The 22,432-nt window shown below is 47.5% G+C and overlaps 2 protein-coding genes across 4 annotated transcripts in view; one reads left to right on the top strand and one right to left on the bottom strand.

Annotated features, from left to right (window-relative positions):
* The first annotated feature begins 3,406 nt into the window (after nucleotides 1-3,406).
* Nucleotides 3,407-20,137, top strand: LOC126648400 (tubulin beta-2 chain). 2 transcript variants are annotated; one of them, XM_050331297.1, is made up of 5 exons: nucleotides 3,407-3,542; nucleotides 4,057-4,165; nucleotides 4,419-4,529; nucleotides 4,745-5,214; nucleotides 19,334-20,137. In XM_050331297.1, exons 1-5 carry the CDS (start codon nucleotides 3,486-3,488, stop codon nucleotides 19,922-19,924), a joined length of 1,338 nt encoding a protein of 445 aa, XP_050187254.1. In that variant the 5' UTR covers nucleotides 3,407-3,485; the 3' UTR covers nucleotides 19,925-20,137. The 2 variants fall into 2 exon arrangements, with proteins under 2 accessions (XP_050187254.1, XP_050187244.1); XM_050331287.1 differs by lacking the exons at nucleotides 3,407-3,542; nucleotides 4,057-4,165; nucleotides 4,419-4,529; nucleotides 4,745-5,214 and adding exons at nucleotides 17,332-17,466; nucleotides 18,154-18,262; nucleotides 18,538-18,648 and having other exon boundaries at nucleotides 18,864-20,137.
* BPHL (biphenyl hydrolase like) overlaps nucleotides 20,092-22,432 on the bottom strand; it is a 19,724-nt gene continuing 17,383 nt past the window's right edge. For both annotated transcript variants that reach the window (XM_050331309.1, XM_050331318.1), the window contains one exon: nucleotides 20,092-20,518. In XM_050331309.1, coding sequence (XP_050187266.1) covers nucleotides 20,431-20,518 — 88 coding nt within the window. In that variant the 3' untranslated portion in view covers nucleotides 20,092-20,430. The remainder of the gene's footprint in view (nucleotides 20,519-22,432) is intronic.

Here is a 22,432-nt window from a genome sequence, read left to right as displayed (position 1 = left end):
TCAAGGTTTGTAAGATATTTCCATCCTTCTGAGAGGAGCCACAGACAAGGAATGGGATCCCTGTGAAATGAGATGCTGAGCCATGGGATGGGTGCATGTTTTCTTAAAGGAAGAGCAAGTTTCTTTTTAGGAAAAACCTTCTAATGACCGACAAATGATGCTGCAACACATCCCACAAATGCACGTATTTTCTATTATAAAGTAAAATGAGTAAGTCCTTCCCTTGGGCTTTTGTTAGCTGGATTTTACAACCTTCTGCATCTAGCAAGGAAGTCAGGACTTTCTTTCATCAGTGACCACTTCAATAGCTTAAGACAGAGGCTCTGTCATGGCAAATCTTGCAGATGGGAGGATGGGAACCACCAAAGGGAGTGGGAAGAGGACTCATTAGATAAAACTGGGCTGATCCTCTGAGCTTCTTTAAACAAATTCTTGGCTGCGGTCATGTTATTCGTCCTCTCTTAGGTCTGTCGAAAATGGCTGCGAACAACCTTGCGAACTGACATTTCGCCCGCCCTGCCGCCATTTCCAGAGTCCCCTACCCGCGGTCCTTTTACACTCTGGGAAATCAGCCTGGCGAGTGAAAACGTTGCAGGCTTTTTTTGTTCCTTTCTTTTTTTGTGCAGCTCGTTTCTGCCGGGGCGGGGGGGGCGGTTGCCAGGGAGATGGGGATGGAGGAGCCCAGCCAGGGCCGGCCCCGGGGTTGGGGCAGGGGCTGCGCTGACAGACACATCAGTGTGAAGCAGATACAGAGAGGGGGAAGAGAGGCAGGGGCAGCTAACAGCTGAACACTTCATTTCCCTGCAAGTAATTTCCAACAACATGCCGAACCTTTGGGAAACCCTCAATCCCAAACACTTACCTTCGAATTAAGCTGGATCTTGTCTGAAGTCTTCTCAACTGATCTGAATGGCTGCTGTTCACCTCTAAGGAGCCTGGTCTAGGAACTGCAGAAAACCTAGACCTGGATTTCCTCCCTCATCCCTCTGAGAAGCAGATGTTTATTTTAGAAATAAACATTCCAAGTGTTTGGTTTTTGGTTTTTTTTTTTTTTTTTTCATACAGTCTCAAAAAGTTCTATACAGAAGATATACTTGAATCCCCCCTCGCTTCAAATATATGGGTCAGTTTGTTTTAAGATAAAGCAGTTAGGGTGGGTTTCTTTTCTGCACTGTGAATAATCTGTTTTCCTTGAATTGGATTTTAAAATGGCTTCCTTTGAAGTCTCAAGCTGTTAGGAATGAGCTTAACGTAGGTATGGAGGATGTGTAAAACCAGCTTCTCCCCTTCACGCTGAAATGTCAATAATTCTCCTAGTAAAAAACTAATATACCGTGTACAACATGCAGACTACTTGGAAATAATAGTAGCGAGCAGTTACAGTACCTGTATTTTGCACCAGCTTTGCTGTAACAGAGTTTTGCTGTTACAGTGTTTTCAGGAACACACCCACCGCAGCCATGGAAAAAACTGGCATTACTTTGAATCATTACCTGAAGCGGTCAGTGGTCCCCTGGAGTTGCTAATCTGCAAGCTATTTTTGAACAAGTAATTATAGATGTGTATGTTGATTATGCAGTTAGCATGCCACCAAAAAATGTTCACCTGGAATTACAGCTACACATTGTTTGCAAAGTGTAGTCAACCAAATAATTAAATTGCTCCTGGTTTAGGCCGGTAAAAACAGATTTCACGGGAAGTGCAGGCGATCGGATTTATCTTTCTCAAAATCACCATTGAAGAGACAAACGTGAGAGTGTATTTTTCTAGCATGCTTTTTGAGATGGTATGCCTTCCCACCGTAAAGCGAACAAAAGAAAGGTGTGGATGCTTTAGCATATCAATCAGAGGACGCCAGGCTGTGCTGCAGATTGCCTTGGAAAAATGTAAGATGCGATCTGTAGTGATCCATAGGCGGGGTTATCGATCTGCATAAACCAGGTTAGAAAGATTAGGGACATGGCACGTGGATAGAACAAAGGAGAGAGCATATAGAAGAAATACGAGTCGGAAATGGTGACGTGCTTTTATCTGCACCTCTAGAATAGATGAAGTATAGAATAGATGAAGTAGCCTTCATCTAGCGGGTCATTAAAACGGGGTTTAGTGGAGTCCCGCCGGGCGCTGTCTGCCTGGGCTAGCCTGGACTAGCCGAGGCAGCGTCCCGGGGGGGCCGCGCCCTCCGCCGCTGCACACGCAAAGCCAGACCGCGGTGTGAAACGGGCGATACCGAGGAGGAGTCGACACGCCGCGCTGACCGCTCCGAAGGGCACCGGAGACGGCTGGAAACGTGCCGCCCTGCCGTGCTCTTCCTCCCCCCGACCTCCTCCTCCAGCGGCGTGGGCATGTGCCATGCCCTGCCCTCCACCTTGGCTCCCACCTGCCCTCCCTGCGGCCGCTCTAGTGCCCGCGGTGCCGTACCGGGCTGCTCGAAAAGAAAGGACGGAAGGCATCTCTGGGGAGCAAACGCTCAACCCTCCCCTGCCCCCCTCTTTGCTTTCTTCATCCCTCAGCATCTGGGAATCCGCAGCGAAGCCACGAAAAGCAAGACCCTCTTACTGCAGAGCTAAGGGAACCACCCACCCCCCTCAAGCCCCTCGGCCCTGTGCAGCACCACCCGCGCTGTCTATTGTCTGGCTGCGGGTCGCTGGTGGCTGCGGCGGGACGGGAGACAGCGCGGAGCGGGGTGCTCGGCTGGAGAGCGGCTCAGCTGTGGGGACTAGCTTTTCAGGCGTAGAAAGAGAAGCCGAGCTCGGCACCGGGGCAGAGGAAGGAGGGGATCGCTCGGGGGCAGGGCTGGAGGACGGGAGGTTATGCACGGGGGGAAAACCCCCCCGCGTCGTGCCGGGAGCAGATGAGACGGGTCAGGCTGCGGGACTCCCCACCGCCAGCGCGGGCTGGTGCAGGCGGAGGGGCGGCAACCACGGCGATGCCGGCGGGGGCGCGGTGCCCCTGCGAGGAGGGGAGGGGAGTCTCCCGCCGGCACCGTGTGAACGGAGGCACCGGCGGGGGAGGGCGGGGGCAGCCGCCAGGTCCCCCCTCCACGACGGCAACGCCCGCTGCTGCGGCGGGGGAGGCTGCGCGTCTCCGGGAACAAAAGGCTGCGGTGGCGGCCCCGGGAGGGCGCAGGGAGGTGTCGCGGTTCGCACGTGGCCGGCCCGGTCCGGGTGCCCCGCGCCTTTGTCCCCGCTGTCAGCGGCACCGCGGCGGGAGCGGCGGGGCGGTGCCCGCAGCCACGCCCCCCGACCACGCCCTCCGCGCCGGGCCACGCCCCATCTCAGCACACAATGCCGCGGCTCGGCCCCGCCCCCGCGCGTCCATTGGCTGCGAGCCGCTCCCGCATGACGTCAGCGGCGGGGCGGGGCGCGGCTCCCCATTTAATGGGCTCTCGGGGCGCGGCCGCCGCAGCGGCGAGAGCGGGAGCGGGCGGAGCGGGAGGTGAAGGCGGCAGGAGCAGCGGGGCGGCACCTTCGGACACCGGCACCATGCGTGAGATCGTGCACATCCAAGCCGGGCAGTGCGGCAACCAGATCGGCGCCAAGGTACGGGGCTGGCTCTCCGCTCGCCTTGCCCGGGGCTCCGGGCGCGGGGCGGTGCCCGCTTAGCCGCGCTCCGCGTGTCCCGGAGGGACCCGCTGCCGGGAGAACCTCCTTTCCGCAGCGGAGTTCCGTCGGGATCGCCCATCCACGGGAGGGTTTGAGCGGGGCGGCTCCCGGCTGTTGCATCTGGGCGGGGGAGAGCACGGTGGGGTTTCCGCGCCGAGGGTGTGGCGCGCCCTGGGGCAGGGGTTGCGGGGGCATCAGCTGCCGTCCGTCAGCCCATCGCGGGCTGCAGAGGTGCGGGGCGGGCGGGGGAAGGGGCCGCCGAGCCGGTGCCACACCCCTCTCGTCGGTGGCGGGGGGTGTGAGGGGCGCGGTGGCGGCTCCGTCTGGCCGGGGGGCCGCACCCACGCGTGGCGAATCCCCGGCCGCCACGTGGCGGGGATTTGGCCAGGGGGCGAGAGCGGGGCGTGGCGGCACTGACCATCCTCACGCGCCCTCACTCCGGTTCCCTCAGTTCTGGGAGGTCATCAGCGATGAGCACGGCATCGACCCCACGGGCAGCTACCACGGGGACAGCGACCTGCAGCTGGAGAGGATCAATGTCTACTACAATGAAGCCACCGGTAACGCCCCTCTGTAATAAGCTTCCTGGGGGAGGGGAAATAGGGTGTGCAGACAGGGGTCCCCCAGCCCTCCCTGCAGTGGGTGACGCCCCTGCACAGCTTAAATGGCTGCTTTGTCTTCCCATCCCCAGCTACCTCCCTCCAAAGTCCCACACCCTCCATGTCCTAAGCAGCGGATGGGAGCACAGCAGGGCTCCTGTGACACTGCCTGCTTACTACAGGGCTGTAACGCTGGTGCTGGTCCCTCTCGCAGGTAACAAATATGTCCCACGTGCCATCCTCGTGGACCTGGAACCCGGCACCATGGACTCTGTGCGCTCTGGCCCCTTTGGACAGATCTTCCGTCCTGACAACTTTGTCTTTGGTGAGTGAGTGTGGGATGGAGAAGTCCCAGGGCTGGAACTCAACACATAGAAAAGACTTGGAGCAAGCATGCAAATGACCCTGGGGGACCGGAATGCTAGTGGCAGAGTGGGGATGGAAGTGAAGGGTGGAGCCCCTGGGGAAGGGGAAAGTGGCATCATCTCTCTTTGTCCCTGGGGCGCTAATGTGGCACCTTGCTTGTGGTCTGCTCTCCAGGTCAGAGCGGGGCTGGCAACAACTGGGCCAAGGGGCACTACACAGAAGGCGCTGAGCTGGTGGACTCTGTCCTAGATGTGGTGAGGAAGGAGTCAGAGAGCTGTGACTGCCTCCAGGGCTTCCAGTTGACCCACTCGTTGGGCGGAGGCACAGGCTCTGGGATGGGCACCCTCCTCATCAGCAAGATCCGGGAGGAGTACCCCGACCGCATCATGAACACCTTCAGCGTGATGCCCTCGCCCAAGGTGTCGGACACGGTGGTGGAGCCCTACAACGCCACCCTCTCTGTGCACCAGCTGGTGGAGAACACGGACGAGACCTACTGCATTGACAACGAGGCCCTGTATGACATTTGCTTCCGCACCCTGAAGCTGACCACTCCCACGTACGGGGACCTCAACCACCTGGTGTCGGCCACCATGAGCGGCGTGACCACCTGCCTTCGCTTCCCCGGCCAGCTGAACGCCGACCTGCGCAAGCTGGCGGTCAACATGGTGCCTTTCCCCCGGCTGCACTTCTTCATGCCGGGCTTCGCCCCTCTCACCAGCCGCGGCAGCCAGCAGTACCGCGCCCTGACGGTGCCCGAGCTGACACAGCAGATGTTCGACTCCAAGAACATGATGGCCGCCTGCGACCCCCGCCACGGGCGCTACCTGACGGTGGCCGCCATCTTCCGGGGCCGCATGTCCATGAAGGAGGTGGACGAGCAGATGCTCAACGTGCAGAACAAGAACAGCAGCTACTTTGTGGAGTGGATCCCCAACAACGTCAAGACGGCCGTCTGTGACATCCCCCCACGCGGCCTCAAGATGTCCGCCACCTTCATCGGCAACAGCACGGCCATCCAGGAGCTCTTCAAGAGGATCTCGGAGCAGTTCACGGCCATGTTCCGCCGCAAGGCTTTCTTGCACTGGTACACCGGCGAGGGCATGGATGAGATGGAGTTCACGGAGGCGGAGAGCAACATGAACGACCTGGTCTCCGAATACCAGCAATACCAGGATGCCACTGCTGATGAGCAGGGGGAGTTTGAAGAGGAAGGAGAGGAGGATGAGGCGTAAAGTTGAGATGGGTAGGCATTAAGTATAGTCTGAGCAGGCAAGTATTCATTGAGAGAAGGAATCTGTGCAGTTGTGCTGAAGCATGCATTTTTTAATTTGGTGCTCTCCACTGTTGCTTCTGTCAGCAGTTTTGTATCCTTGACTGTCCAATGTAACAGTAGTTGCAAAAATACTTCAGAGTCTTCTGTTGAAATGGTTAACTTCTCAAACATAAAGGCTTTTTGTGTCCTAAACTGTCTCCTCTGCTTTATTTCTCTCTAGATTGAGCAAGTAATCCCTGTATAGTTTTCTGTAACTTTACTTCTCAGTTTATTCCTTAACCTCAGTGAAAGGTTAAGCTCAATAAAACAAGAATTCTCAGGCTGTTAATTTAGCAGCACATGGAAACTGTAGTAGCTCAGCTAAAGATGACAGCTAATTTATGAAAGCTCCCGTGTGTAACAACTTATCTAATTGTTGGGGGGAAAGCTGCTTTAGCCAGTAAAAACGAGACACTGCACTTGAGAATCCTGCAACTCCTATTTATGGACATACATGCTAGTGAGGTCAGAGAGAAGGTATTGAATTCCACCTTACAAGCTGTCAAAACTGATTTGACAGGATAGCTGTAGGCTTTCCCACTGCCATTCAGCAGCTTATTTAACTTATTCCAGGGTCTATAGTACATACATATGGGTGCCTGACTGTGATTTGATTTTATATCTTCCCCCAACTATCCTCTCTAAATATAAAAATTGCGTGCAGAGAAGCATAGGTCTGTACTGGCAGACAGCTTGAGAGCTCAAGACCTGAACTTTCTCCTTGGGAATAAAATTCATGTGTTTCCCAAAAAGAGCCACTAGCCTGCCCTTAACTGTAAAAGGTTTGACTCTATGAGGCAATCAATTCCCTTTAGGAGATATGAGGTGACAGACATATTTCTAGGTGACATGTCTCAAAAAGCTGTCCAGAGCATAACATATAATCTTAGAGTAGTCACCTATAGATACCCTGGCAAAAGCTGTCTCCAAGTTACATGTTTACAGGACAGTTGTTTGCTCCTGGTCCCTGTGGCAGGAAATGAACCTCTACCCAGTCAGGGGAGGGAAGTGCAGCAGCACCCTGTTGAACATCTCTGCAAAGGTAAGTGTAATTTCCTTACAATGAGGTAAGGGAGATTTATGTTTTTCTGCTTATAGGTTGCAAGAACCCTAATGAATCAATGCTGTTGTCAGTAGTTAGCAAAGTCTCACAGACCCTATTGTTCCTGCAAAAATCCCTCATGGAGACTAGCAGTAACCCAACAGTTTAGTCTTAGTTAATCCAAACACCACTTAGGGGAGTGGTCCTGTACTAAAAAAAGTGTTGCTTTGAGAACTGCTACCAGTGCTACAATTACTGTAGTCCTTACTGCTCTGAAAGAGCTGGTATGCACATTTGTGCAGCCTCTATTGTGATCCTTTTACTGAAATGCTTGCAAGGCATTACTGGAATAGAGAATGAAAAGGGAGCTGCTGTGCATAACTAATATCTTGCCTGTTTTGACTCCATTGCCTGTGGACACTGGTCTGAGAGTACCCTGTTCCTTTGCTGATGGGCCTGTTAACCCGGTTTGCAGGACAACAGGCACTTGCTTTTCTCTCGTCTATAGGCTTGGTTTCTGGTATACAGAGGAGTGAGAAGCGCCTACACTGCCTTGAAATGTCAGTAAACAAATACAGCCGTGCATACCCACAACAGTACTTGTATTTCTTAGCACTTGAGCAATCCTAGGATTAAACATTAGACAAATTGACGTTGTTTTAGTAACCTAGTTAATACATGCTGCCTCAGGCCCTTTGGGAAAATAACACTTTATCTGGTTGCCAAAGTAACCTTGTCTTGAAATTACCTCTCTGCGTTGCACTTGAAACTGTTTATCATATAGCTTTGAGCCAGCAAACAAATCCAAACAAAGTTTCACTAAAAGATGAGAAGCTCGTCTTTGATAGTAAATATCCTCCTTTCAGCTGTGACACCGTAGCAGGTTTCACTAGTGTTCAGCATGTCTAGCTTCTAATTCATGGTGTAATTACACTCCGTCTCTAGCTAACCCTTAAATATAGCTACCCAAGTGACACATTTCACTACAGCTCCCTTACTAGAAACTAGGGCACCATCCTACATGGCTTGCTGCTTGTATTCTGTTTTTTTGTGGGGTTGGTTTTTTTTTGGTTTTTTGTGTTTTTTTTGGGGGGGGGGGTGTTTTTTTGTTGTTGTTGTTTTGGTTGTGGGTTTTTTTGTTTGGTTTTTTTTTGTTTGATTGTTTTTTTGTTCTAGGGGAAGAAAAACCATAAATAGAAATACTTTGACAGAAACGTGTCTTTTCATAAATCCTACATGGCTTATTTGCCAGTCATAATAATTTAAGAAAAAAAAAATCAAACCCTCATTTCAGTACAAGTTGAGAGAAACTTAAGTAAAGGGGATACTGAAAGATTTGAATGGAAGGTTCAAAGCTTGGTTGGAACAGTAAGTGAAATATAATGGAGGGTGAGTCTCATACTGGGCCTGGGCAATACAGTACCTTTTTTTTTTTTTTTTTTTTTTTATCTTTGAGCTTTAGCTGCATTTATTGCCCAGGAGAACATTCACTATAAAAACTGGATGACTGCTGTATGCCAAACAACAAAGAGATGTCTTAACATGCATGTAGTTGCAATTTTTCTGTTTCACAAAGAAAGCAGAACCACTGAAAGAATTTCAGATTAGGCAATCTGACTGCCTTAACCTCTCCTGGGTGTTGATTTGTATTTGCCCATGTGATGCACAACATATCTAGGGCTAAAGGTCCTGCATGAGACATCCTGTTTAGAAGAAATGGGTGTAGATAATACAGACTTAGTGGTGTGCAGCTTAAGCCATTTACAATGACTGTTTTATGTTGAGACAGAAGTTAATAATATAAAGCAATATATTTTCATTTCAATATATCAGTTGTGGCCTGAAGGGAAGCATTCTCCTCTGTTGACAATTGGAGCTGCTGGTGTTGGGGAAGGGAACATTTTATTTATTTATTTATTCCCTTTGTTGAATTAGTGGAATTTTTAAGCATGTTAGTAACATGTCTTGACCAAGGCAAACAACTCAATGCTTGTCTGCTGGTAAATGCAAGATGGTGAAGATAAATAAGGTTGTAAAAACAACTAGGTAAAACGTAGGCTTAATTTATATAGAAATGGCATTAGGATGCCATTTTTCCCGATTTCTCTTCCCTGCTTAGTTCTAGGACCTCAGTCTAAACCACTGAAGCAACAGTGTTGTAGAAACATAGTACAGTATGTGGTTTGGTTGTTCAAAACCCTTAGAAGGTAGCGTAGGCCAACATCTGTTTTCCAACAGATGTTTCCCATTCTGTCAGGGAGGAGCAATAACGATTTCCTTCTTCCCAACATATGTGAAGTGTCTATATACATCAGAAATTGGGTTGCATTAGGCATACAATGGTCCTGGTGATGTGATAATCCAAGAATCAAACCTGAGGTCCATCCTGCTGACACATGTATCATTCCAGAAGGTATGAGGCAAAGAACACAGTAAACCAAAGTAGCAATGGGATTTATAACCTGGAGAAAGAATAGAATCCAGATGTTTGGTCTCTTCTCCAGAAAATTCTCTGCAAAAATGGGGCAATCCCCTCATCTGTGCAGGGAAATCTCATGGATGATGATATCATGTGCCACATACTTCGAGAAGAGTATAGTGCTAGTAGGTTCTTCTCTGTGTGTAAGCAAGCACTACATGCTTGAAGAAACTGTGATGGACTGACAGAGTCCTTAGGGGGTGGTGCTGCAATGCTGCAAAACAGTTCTACTGCCTGGAGCAACTGTGGCAAAGTGGTGCAAGAGGGACAAGTTTTCTTACCTCACCAGAAAGAGCTGGGGCATCTAGCAATACTCTGCATCAGAAAGAGTTCTCCTCTTGTTTCCTTTGTCCTTTTCCCTCCCTGTAAGTTCCATAGCAAAGTTATGCACAAGATCAGGATGAAACCCAGTAGTGGCTTTGAGTAGGGCAAGTTTCATGGTTGTCCAATTGAAATCACTTCCCAAACATCCCTGCCATGCCTCCCCTCCCTGAAAAAAAACCAAAAAAACCAAAAAAAAACAAAACCTAAACCCCACAACCAAAACTCCACATCTCATTGTCTTGCTACTATTTCTTTTTTTTTTTAAGAAGGACTGTTAAACTATATTAAATTCTCCTTCTCAGTGGGAGGTGCTTTAATTACTGCTTTTTGTTTAATGAGGCCTAACATTTCTGTTCTTATTTAGCTATGAGGAAGTAAAATCCTCTCTGCAGAAATAATATGACTACCCCCCATATTTGATACACACCCTTTCTCCCAAGGGAAGTTGTTCTATATTTCTTTTCCACATTAAAGCATAATGAGTATATACTTTTAGGGACTGTTCAGATGTGGTAGCCTGCATATGAGGCTGTAGGTAATGCTGTTCTTCTGAACCTGCTCATTGTAGGGAGGCACTGTTTTTCATTTACAAATAATCCCCTTCTCAGTCTTCATATGTGTTTTTTCAGTTGCTTCTACATTTCCACAGAACAAAGCTTGACATTTTTGATGTGTTATATGTGCCTGAGATAATCAAAGTAAGGTTCTTTTTCTCTCTTCTCTTTAACTCAAAATGAACCTTTATAAACAAATATTAGGAGCTGATCTTGTATGTGACTAAAAAAGAAGATTTTTGAGAATTTTTCTCCTTGCAACCTAAAATCCATTCATAATAAGCACCTGCCTTTTCGTACTACAGCAATCACCTGTCCTGGTCCGTTTGTTATTTATTAAAAGGGGAAAGAGCAGACTATTGGTTCTCAGAAACTTCCATTTTAGATGTTTTTTATCTTTAGCTTGCCTACATGAAAATTCAAAATGGAAGCGTTTGGTCACAGGAAAGTGCCTGAGGACATGATGCATTTTGGAAAAAGACATTTCTTGGCCCTGACTCTCCTGGACACTTCTCCAGCTGGAGCCCTCTGAGCATTTGAAACCAAAGCAGAGGGAGGATATGGGGGGAGCAATGAAAGCCTGCCCTTCCCCAGCCATTCTGCCAGCAAAGGACATAGTGCAGGTGACAACTCTTTCTTCTCCCTGAGCAGTTTAACAAGAAATGAACTATTTCCATGCTCCTAACTCCCACCCTATTTTAATTATTTATTTTTTATTCTGCCAGAAAGAAAAACTGTGTCTTTTTGAAATGTGTGCATAAGAAGGGCATTTATTTACAGTATGTGAGTAAAAAAAAAAAAAAAAAAAGAAAGAATTTAACAGTAGGTCATTCCTTCTCTCCATTCAAAGTCATTTTTCCCTTACAGGCAGAATTCTGCTCATAAGGGAAAAAATCAAGCTAGGTCTCTTAAATTCTTGTTTATTAATGTTTGATTCTTGTAGCGTAGAGATTTTCCAAACTGGCCCTAATTCATCCATATGTCATTTTTTACAATCAGGTTATTTTTCTCACTTGGCTTCCTTGGTAAGCTTAAGGCATATTTTCTTTTCTTTTTGGCAAGAAGGCCTCTATCATTGGAAACCAAAATGTTAATAATAATAATCCAGTTTAAGCAGAATGTAAAAACACTTGCTCCAGAGGATGAAGTGGCTACTCTGGCAAAGGTTGTGTAGCTTATTCAATAAAAAGTTCTGTGTTGTTTTGCACTGAAAAATACTTCCACATTTTCCATGACTTTAATAGAAAGATACTGCCTGCCTTCATAGTGAATAATCAAACAGGGTTTTCAAGCAAAGTTCAAGTGGTTTCACAACAAGCTTTACAAACATTAAATGAAATGCAAGCACTGACTTCTTACAGCATGCTTCCCTTCATCCAGCGTAATGCTGGTCTTAAAATTAATAAATTATTTTATGGTTGTTTTTGGAAATACCAGCAAGGATTCCAGTAGCACCCTAACAGGCTAGGGTTAGAAATTTCCTGGGCATAGAGAAAACTGCCACTTCCATAGGTAGGGTTAATTCAATATTTTCCAGCTGCTAAAAAAGGTGGTCCTATTCCCCTTGCCCCACTTCATGTGTTACCCTTTTGTTATTTCCTCTAGCAGCTCCAGGGAATGTCTGAGCTCTCTACCTGTCTCTTCATCTCCCTAAAATCCACAGTTAGGGACAGAAGACTGGGGAGGTGGAAAAAGCTTTTTCTTCAGTTAGGGAGTGTGTCAGAAAGAGAACTTGTGCAAAGAAGGAGGAAAGGGCAGGGAGCTGGAAGCAGGAAAGAGCAAAATAAGATACTTGATTGGTTCAGCCACCTAGTCCAACAGCACTCTAAATTCTCCTGCAGAGAGCCCCGGCAGTTTTAAACAATGTATGTTGAATCCCACCACAAACTACTGCATCTCTTACCAGACGTCACAAGATGAAGTTCAGAGTTTGCTCAGTGTCAGTTTGAGTTACAAGTAACTATCAGATTGCAAGATAAAGCAAGGAGGCTAAGGAACAAAAGAAAAAGTGACTAGCAGATCAAAGTCACTATCTGTGCCTTGTTCTCAATGACGTGCAGGAAATAAGCTGCCCTGGAAAATGTGATATCAACATTTCATTTATATTGATGCTGGAATCTTAGTCATCTCTTGACTGGAGGACCCAGTTTGTAGAAATAGCAGACGCGTTTCATCTACTGAGCAATTTTAAAAGGTAGATGCAGCCTGGATGGGGGCAGGAGCCATCTGGCTGCTACCCCATCACATCTGGTGTTCCAAGAGGAAATAATGAGAGGCTGTATTGTTTTGTCTTTCTTCTCAGTAAATTGCTGCCTGATGATGATAAAAATATTTTTCCCTTTTTGGAGTCATTTTATGACATGTGATCATGTTTATTACAGTACCTTTGGAAGTGAGATGAGCAGGGCTCTATTTGCTGTGTCCTGCACAACCACGTTCACAGAAATGCCTGACTCTCAGAGGTTATAATCTAAGTTCACAAGGGAAACCGTATGGTGTGGAAGAAATATTAGGTTCATGAAGAAGCAGTTCTCCCTACAAAATTTGCATGGGTTGTTTCAGAATTAATAGCATCCCAAATTACTCTGTAATGTTATTTTGTCTCACATGCTTATCCTCTCTCCTTTTTTGTTCTTGGCCAAACACACAGATACCCAGGTATAATAAACCCAAGTGTAGAGGGCTCTACAATGAAACTGCTTTTGCTCATTCATAAAAGCATACTCCATGTTGTTATATTTAATTGCTTCTAGTGTCTGCAGTGGGTTGTAATTTTGAAATAAAAATAGATTTTCCCTTAAGGTATTTTATTGCTAACATTAAAAACACCTTCACAATTATTCCACCCTCTTGCTGGCAGAATATTCTTCTATCTTAATGCACACTGCAAATGATCAAGCGTCAGGTTCCAAAGGTGACCTCAGACAGTGCTCATCAGGTGGGAATATCATAGTTACCAGGGAGAAGACAAACAATAAGATAATGAACAGACTCTGTTCATTTGAGTATCACCAGAAAGACTCAAAAAGTCATGTAGTCTCTGAAATATGCACTTATCAATACATGACATCATCCATCACAAATAAGAGAGAATAAAGCCATGGACAGGCATTTTGTATGTTTGAGCAGCTTTCACATTTGTACATTTGTGCTTCTTTCTTGAACAATGGGAAATCATGGACAGACGTGAAAATGTTGTGGGATCCCTGTTGCCTCCCTCGTGCATCCATTGCCGGGCTCTGCCGTTGCCTTGGAAACTGGGAAGGCAGGGTTTGATACAGGCAGGGAGCAGGCTGTGGAGGACTTTCAGCTGCCGAGGGGCCTATGGGCATTCCTGGGAATGTGCCCTGCCTTTGTATGAATGGGAGAGTTTTGGCTTTCACTTGCAATTATGAACGTTTAGAAATTACAGAGCTTTTATAGATTTTTTTTTTAATATTAAAAAAACCCCAAGCAATAGTAAACACCCATACCTATTCAAATAGCATTGATGGCTAAGATTTGTTAAAGTGTTTGCCATAATAGAGGGTTCTTAACTGACATTCAAGTAACTGGCATTTAATTTGGTGTGTTTGTGGGTGTTCAACAGTGCTGTAGGTGAGCAAACTTGCACACACAAACATGTACTTCCCTTTAGGTACTCAAATTAAAACCTGAAGCTACATCCCCCCAAAAAAACATTGGGAATCTACAAAGAGACCAGTGCTACAGCATCTAATAATTAGTTTCCTAATAAAAGCTCAGAATCCTTAGTGGAATAACTATAAAGCCTTAGGAGGCCACTGTGTATAGGAAGAAGACATCTCAGGGAGTGTCCAGGTGCCTTCGGGAGGAGAATCATCATGCTTCAAGTCAGTCCTTTGCAGACTGCCAGGAATGCTTTGCCACCCAAAAATCTCTTCAGTGTCTCTAGATACCTCAGAGATGCCAGAGATGCAGTTGTGTTCCACCAGTAGTGAGAAGATGTAACTGCCTGCTGCTGCTGCCCAAAAGGGCGGGTTATGCCTATAGCAAGTACAGATGTATATGCATGAGTTGTGTTAGCAGCAACAAAGGCTACCTGTTATTAAGTATAGCAGAAATATGTCAGAGGAAAATACAACAGCTGGGATATAAAGAACACAAACTTCAACAGAATTTGGTGAAAACATCTCAGTGCCAGCACAATCCTGGATATTTTGTGACTGCAAAAGCCACACGTAATAACACTGCACTTAATTCCCTGTGTTGCAAAGCTTAAGCAAATCTGTGCACATGACATTTCACAGCAGATGAGGTTTCTGCGCTAGGGAAGGAAAAGAACCACAATTGATAAGCAGGTCAATTCACTGGAGCAAACCGAGAGCCACTTACGAAAATATGATCAAAGTACTTTTCCAAGGTCACAACAGACAAATACCAGGCAAAGATATGGTACTTCTTTAGCCACTAGTATTTCCTGCCATAGACAAAAATAATAATAAAAAAAGAGTAAAACTGGTGACATTATGCATTGATTTATATTGTGTTAAGCACAGCTAACCTGAGTAGTACGTAAACAGCTCTGATCATTCTGGTTTTCTGCTTGATAGTGGTATGATTTACCTTATCAATTATTGCCTCTCCTTTGGAAAAATCTGCAGGTTCTGAAAGTGTTATAACTGCAATGTGACAGTGAGATGAATAAACTGTCTGTTGCTTCTGGTCACATACAGCCTCCCACACCTTTCTCAGCCTTTCCTACAATCACAGAATTGTTGAGGTTGGGCAACTCTGGGATCATCTAATCTAGTCCTTTCCTTTGCCTGACAGAGTCAGCTAGAGCAGGTTGATCGGTTGTGTCCACTTGGGTTTTGAATATCTCCAAGAATGGAGACTCTACAATCTTTCTGGACAACCTGTACCAGAACAAAGTGGGTTTTTTTCTTATGTTTGTATTTCTTCTATTTCTGTGCCCATTGCCTCACCTGCTGTCATTGCATGCCACTGAGAAGAGCCTGGCTCCATCATCTTTACTGCTTCCCATCAAGTATTTATACACACTGATAAGAATCTCCTGAGACTTCTCCAGGACAATCAGTCCCAGCTCTCAGCCCCAGATGCTCTAGTTCCTTAACCACCTTCACGGCCTTTCACTGGACTCACTCCAGTATGCTCATCTGTCTCTTGTACTGTGGAATCCAGAACTGGATGTAAAACTCCAGATGCCTCTCACCATAGCTTACACCCTTCCTTGACCTGCTGGTAACAATCTTCCTTATACAGTCAAGGATGCTGTTGGACACCTTTCCTATAAGGGCACACTGCTGACTCATATTCAACTTGGTGTACACCAGGCTCTCCAGGTCCTTCTTGGCTAAGCTCCTTCCCATCTGTGTGGCCCCCAGCATGTACTGTTTCAGGGAGTTGTTCCTTCCCAGGTACAGGAAGTAGCCCTTGCATGTCCCTTTGTCCAGTTGCATGAGGTTCCTGTCAGCCCTTTTCCCTCTGGCAGCACAACCCTCTGGCATATCAGCCACTCCTCCCAGCATTGTGTCATCATCAGACTTGCTGAGGATGCACTCTCTTGCCATATAAGTCACTAATGAAGAAGTTCAGTGGTGTTGGCCGAGGATCAATCACTGGGGTACGCCACCAGTGGCTGGCTTCTGAACTTTGTGTTGCTGATCTCAAGCCCTTCAGCTTGGCAGTTCAGCTGGTTTTCACTCCATCTCACTTGTCTGTTTATCTAGGCCATACTTCATCAGTTGGCCTATGGGGATGTTATAGGAGACAGTTCAAAAGCCTTAACAAAATAAACTGTTAACTGTGCTGAGCCTGTGGATGCTTGGGAAAAGTTTGAGAGCTTGCCTTACTGTGCTGTCCCTCTTGGCACTTTGCGCTTGAGGTGAACCCCTACCTGCTCCGTTATACTGAATACAAGGTACATCATATTGCATCCTCTTTACCAACCTGTTCCACCACTTCCCTGCTTGATTGTGGGCTGTTATCTCCCTTCCTTCGTGCTAGTGTAAAGCTGTCCTCAATAGTTTGACCAGCTGTGTAGCAAAGCTACTTTCACTTCTAAAAAATTTACAGCTGTGAATCAATTATTATTTTATAGTCAAGCTCAATAGTTTCTCCACAATCCAATACAGACACTGCTGAAATTTGTTTCAGATAAAGTCCTTGGAAGCAGTGCAGATACAGGTGTGTATCTCTGTTAGTTCAGTTGTATTCTCACTGTTGTTCTTGAACTGTCCCTCCTCCCTTGGTCATCTACCATATAGTTACCTTATTTTTTTCCTATGAGAGATCAAGCAGAGATGTTAGGAGCAGGATCCAAAATTTTCCAAAATGAAGTGTATGGCAGGTGTCTGGTAAGACATAATTTCACTTACAGAAAAAAAAGAGATATCCCAGTCCTATGGGTGCTAAACTGCTATCACTGCTGGATAACTCCCAGAAAAAACATCCTTTAGTATCAGCATAAGAGGTCATGCCAGTCCTCTGTGTCACTGAAATCGGAACTCCACAACTACAGGTTTAGCAGCACTATCTGAAACAGAGTTGTGCTACTTGAAAGCAGCTTTAACATTGTCACTCAATCCCTGCTTATTTCAGGTGCCTGAGCTATGGAAAAAAAAGTACCTTGTGCTTAAAACATTTGAAACGTGATTAAGCAGGTCTGAGCTAGAAATACAGGCTTGAGGGTGCTAATACAACAGCAGCACGTGCTTTGCTGCTTGCAGCGTGGTAGAGGCAAAGGAAGCACGGGGACGGAGTTCTAACAGGTGTGCAAAGAGGAGTCAGGTGTTTTGGGTTTTTTTTTTCACTTTTTCACCCCAAGATGTGCCGTGCCTTGTCCGCTTCCGGCCTTTCCCCCTGACGGCTGAAGGCGAGGTTCCTCCAGCGCCCCTCAAACCAGCGGTGTTCTGCCTGTGGAGGGGGCCACAGGCTGCCGTCCCCCCGAGACGCGGGGCCCGAGCGGGGCGAGGGAGACAATGAGCGGGCCGGGCCCGCCCCGCGCCGATCCCGCAGCACGTCAGCGGCGGGGCGGGGCACGGCGCCCGATTTAAGGGGCTGCGAGGGGCGCGGCCACCGCAGCGGTGAGTGCGGGAGCGGGCGGCGAAGGAGGCGGCAGTAGCAGCTTCGGAGACAGGCACCATGCGTGAGATCGTGCATATTCAGGCCGGGCAGTGCGGCAACCAGATCGGCGCCAAGGTACGGACCGGCGCGGGCAGCGGGCGCTCCTCACGGGTCGCACCCCGCGGGTAGCGCGCAGCTCCGTCCCGAAACGAAAAGCGCCCCGGGGCAACTTGCTAAGGCGTCGCGGTTCCTGCCCCTGTGCCCGCTGTTCCCGGCGGTGTGGGGTGTCGCGGGGCCGGGCGCTGGCTGGGATATGCCCGCACCCCGCTCCGGCGCTGCTCTACCTTCCCGCAGGCAGCCGCGATAACCCCCTCGCCGCCTCGCCCCTCTGCAGCCACGGCGCCGGCTCCCGAGGGAAGGAACGGGAGATGTGTCAGTGCCATGGATCACCCGCCTCCACTGACGATGTGCAGGTGTTGCCATCTTGTAGGGGCTGCAGGGTCTTAAGCCAAGGCTAGACAATGGGAGGAGGACAAATTGAGATAGCCAGGGAGGGTCATCCTTTGGATGACAGCTACAAACGAATTAACTTCTACTTCAGTGCCCTGCCTTCTTGTCTACACTCCGTTAATTCAGCTGCTGTGGCCAGTGAAGCCCTTGAGCACTGACTCACCTTCCTGCCCAGCAGCTGCTCTGCCATGCAAGGGAGTGGTCAGGGCCGTGGTATGCACAGACTGCACTGGTGTGTGTGATTGGCATTGGCCAGCTGTTTCCACTGGCACTGGAAACATCTAATTGCTATTTTTCAAAAATTTCTTCTAGTTCTGGGAGGTCATCAGCGATGAGCATGGCATTGATCCCACGGGCAGCTACCACGGGGACAGTGAACTGCAGCTGGAGAGGATCAATGTCTACTACAATGAAGCCGCTGGTAAGCATGCCTGATTCCTCAGATGTCCTTAAATAAATGGGGCAGGCATGCCAGTTCATTGAGGCTGGAAAAATCCCTGAACAAGAACTGTCATCTGGCAGTGACTCCTCTAAGAGACCTTTGTTCTCAGAAAGGCACAGATAATACAGTAGTCTTGACTGAGACAGTGTGTCTCTCCAGTGAAATGCAGGGAGGTGGATGGGAGAACAGCAGGGGTCCTGTGACACTGGTTACCAACTGTGGGGCTGTAATGCTGGTGCTGGTCCCTCTCACAGGCAACAAATATGTCCCACGTGCCATCCTCGTGGACCTGGAACCCGGCACCATGGACTCTGTGCGCTCCGGCCCCTTTGGACAGATCTTCCGGCCTGACAACTTTGTCTTTGGTGAGTGAGTGTGGGATGGAGAAGTCCCAGAGCGGGAACTCAACACATAGAAAAGACTTGGAGCAAGTATGCAAATGACCCTAGGGGACCTGAATCACAGTGGCAGAGTGGGGATGGAAGTGAAGGGTGGAGCCCCTGAGGAATGGGAAAGTGGCATCATCTCTCTTTGTCCCCGGGGCGCTAATGTGGCACCTTGCTTGTGGTCTGCCCTCCAGGTCAGAGCGGGGCTGGCAACAACTGGGCCAAGGGGCACTACACGGAAGGCGCTGAGCTGGTGGACTCTGTCCTAGATGTGGTGAGGAAGGAGTCAGAGAGCTGTGACTGCCTCCAGGGCTTCCAGTTGACCCACTCGTTGGGCGGAGGCACAGGCTCTGGGATGGGCACCCTCCTCATCAGCAAGATCCGGGAGGAGTACCCCGACCGCATCATGAACACCTTCAGCGTGATGCCCTCGCCCAAGGTGTCGGACACGGTGGTGGAGCCCTACAACGCCACCCTCTCTGTGCACCAGCTGGTGGAGAACACGGACGAGACCTACTGCATTGACAACGAGGCCCTGTATGACATTTGCTTCCGCACCCTGAAGCTGACCACTCCCACGTACGGGGACCTCAACCACCTGGTGTCAGCCACCATGAGCGGCGTGACCACCTGCCTTCGCTTCCCCGGCCAGCTGAACGCCGACCTGCGCAAGCTGGCGGTCAACATGGTGCCTTTCCCCCGGCTGCACTTCTTCATGCCGGGCTTCGCCCCTCTCACCAGCCGCGGCAGCCAGCAGTACCGCGCCCTGACGGTGCCCGAGCTGACGCAGCAGATGTTCGACTCCAAGAACATGATGGCCGCCTGCGACCCCCGCCACGGGCGCTACCTGACGGTGGCCGCCATCTTCCGGGGCCGCATGTCCATGAAGGAGGTGGACGAGCAGATGCTCAACGTGCAGAACAAGAACAGCAGCTACTTTGTGGAGTGGATCCCCAACAACGTCAAGACGGCCGTCTGTGACATCCCCCCGCGCGGCCTCAAGATGTCCGCCACCTTCATCGGCAACAGCACGGCCATCCAGGAGCTCTTCAAGAGGATCTCGGAGCAGTTCACGGCCATGTTCCGCCGCAAGGCTTTCTTGCACTGGTACACCGGCGAGGGCATGGATGAGATGGAGTTCACGGAGGCGGAGAGCAACATGAACGACCTGGTCTCTGAATACCAGCAATACCAGGATGCCACTGCTGATGAGCAGGGGGAGTTTGAAGAGGAAGGAGAGGAGGATGAGGCTTAAGCTCCCTGGTATCAAAGGAACTTCTGTAAAGCAGGCATGCATACTGAATGACTTCTGATGGTGGTGGTGAAGCATGTTTTCTAGAAACTGTGTACCCAATTATCTTCTCAGCACTTGTAACTTTGGCAGATTTCTCAGTGTAACAGTTCTGAATCCTAATTATCACAATGTTTTTTGTCCTTTAGTTAGGAGCACATAAAGGCATGTATTCTAGATCATGTTTTCTGTCTTTCTTAATGCATCTATCGGACAAAGAGCAGCTGCTCAGCCTGTGTGGCAACAAGTAAGTTTAAAGACGTGTCAGAAATCTTGCAGCACAGTAGTGTGCTCTGATCCACTAAGGCTTACATATTCTCAAGATGTATGCTTCTCATGTAAATGTGTTTAATGTTTTTTCTTACAGGACTCAGACCTACCTACCTATAAATTGAATGAAAATGGAAAGCCATCTTAAATTCCTAAACAAGTCAAAGGACAAGCACCTCTAACTTGTTTTACAGTTCAAGTCAGCGTAGGAAGTCTTCCACTTGTCTGTTGAAGTCCTCTGCAAAACGCAGGTGTAAGTTATGCTTTCCTTCTGGCATTAGAAGCAACCTTAAAGAGGAAAAAAAAATCAAACACAGATTATACATTTTATTGTCTGAGTATAGGTGGTTAAAATACTTGTTGCCTTTTCCTTCCTCTTGGTTACCCAATAAGGAACTGAAGTAACACTTAAGTACTATCCCTAGGTATGTGGTTCAAAATGTGAACCACAGCAACAGTTGAAGCAACAAGCACACTAATTGTGCCCCACTTAGAGGAGGATAAAGTAAGCTTAAAACAAATTTGCCAAGTTTCTAGAAGCATTTTCTGTGATCTACAAAGAAGATAAGATTCCGAAACTTATGTGAGCAGACTGCATCTTTGAAAGGTATGTTAAGTACCTGAGCCCTTTTGTCTCTAACAGAGCAGTAGTTGTGCTGGGCAGTGAACACACTGAAGAGATCGCTACAAAAATGTAGAGTTCTTGTCACAATTCAGACTTGGTTAGTGTTTATGTTTTGTCTAATCTTTCTGCAAAAAGACAATGCAAAACTAACACCATTCATTCATTAAAGGAAAAAGGGAAGTCAGAACTTCTTTGGTTATAACAAAAGCTTAGAAGTGGTAGCTGCTAAGAAGGTTAAATCTTTGTAATATGGATATGTGTGACATGTCTAAAATGCTACTTACTATTGCTTTCTATCTGAGACAAACTTTATACATCAGTTGTGTCCACTTCTTCATACGGGGGTGGGAAATCCTTTAAATTGTTTTGTTCTACCATACACTAAGCAGCTTCAACAGAGCTGAAGCTATTTTGAATGGTGTGTCATTGTCTTCATGTCCTACTACAGGAAGGGGGATCAATCTTTTGGTGGTGACAAGTGCTGGGTTTTTTTCTGGGGGGGGAAAAGAGCAATAGGATGTGAACATACCCAGCTTTTATAGCAAACTTCATCTGAATTTCATTAAGTCTATTTCTTCAAAGACTAAGCAGCACAGATGTACAAACCTATAGCACTGTGTATGCTATTTTCTACTGCTGTTAATGTTTCCTACTACTGTAATGCTACCTAACTCCAGCCCTACCATGCAAATGCAGAGTGATGGCACAGTCTTCTACCAGAAGAGAAACAAACGATTTATCTGCATTACAGATCAGAAGAAGTTCTTTCTACTTTACTACTAGATAAAAATCAAGGCAAGAAAAGTTGATGATAGAAAATTGTTACTGAGAATGTGCTAAATTTAAGATTTTCCTTCTGCTTCCCAATGGAACATGTCATTTCCAGTGCTACTAGGGAAGAAGGGGACCATGTACCCAAGCGTTAATTTCTCAGAACATCATCAGTCTGGTTTCTTTTCTGACAAATACTCATACAGGGGAGAACTTCAGCACAAAGACATGCCAAGAACCACTGTTTTACATTTTACTGGATGGCAATGTCTAATAGTGTTTCCTTTTTGGCTTGTCTTCCAAAAAGAAGCTATCAGATCCTTGTCTAGTTTTTGTCATGACTTGGCTTAGTCAGCATCTGGAGCATTTTGGAGCTCAGTGAAACCGAAAAGGATGATAGGTGTTTTGAGCAGGCCACGTAGGAGTAACTAACTGGCAGACGTGGAATAAAACACCTGGATGTGATTGTTAGGAAGGTCTCTTGTTCTCATCTTTCCTGTGGCATAATGCCATTCCTATGATCAGCAGGGCTGACTTTGAGATAATTATATCAGAGATGACACCAATAAAATAGTTCCCTATATTTTGCATTCATAAAAATGTGCTTGGTGCTTTTTTTTTTCCCCCTGCTACTTCTGTTCTCTACTGCTAATCATCACAGTCTGTTACCAAGTAGTGATAGAACTCTTGTATTTGTGTGTAAATTTATGAAGAAAATTCAACTGGTAGAATACCAGCTTTTAATAGGAAGCGTTTCTGGAATTTTCAAATTGTGTTGGTTTTGGCTGGAATAGAGTTAATTTTCT

The sequence above is a fragment of the Myiozetetes cayanensis genome, unplaced genomic scaffold (assembly GCF_022539395.1).
Source record: "Myiozetetes cayanensis isolate MyiCay16 unplaced genomic scaffold, myiCay2020 scf1, whole genome shotgun sequence".
Classification (NCBI taxonomy): Eukaryota; Metazoa; Chordata; class Aves; order Passeriformes; family Tyrannidae; genus Myiozetetes; species Myiozetetes cayanensis.
Note: the sequence above shows the minus strand (reverse complement) of the source record. Positions and strands in the feature narration are given on the sequence as shown.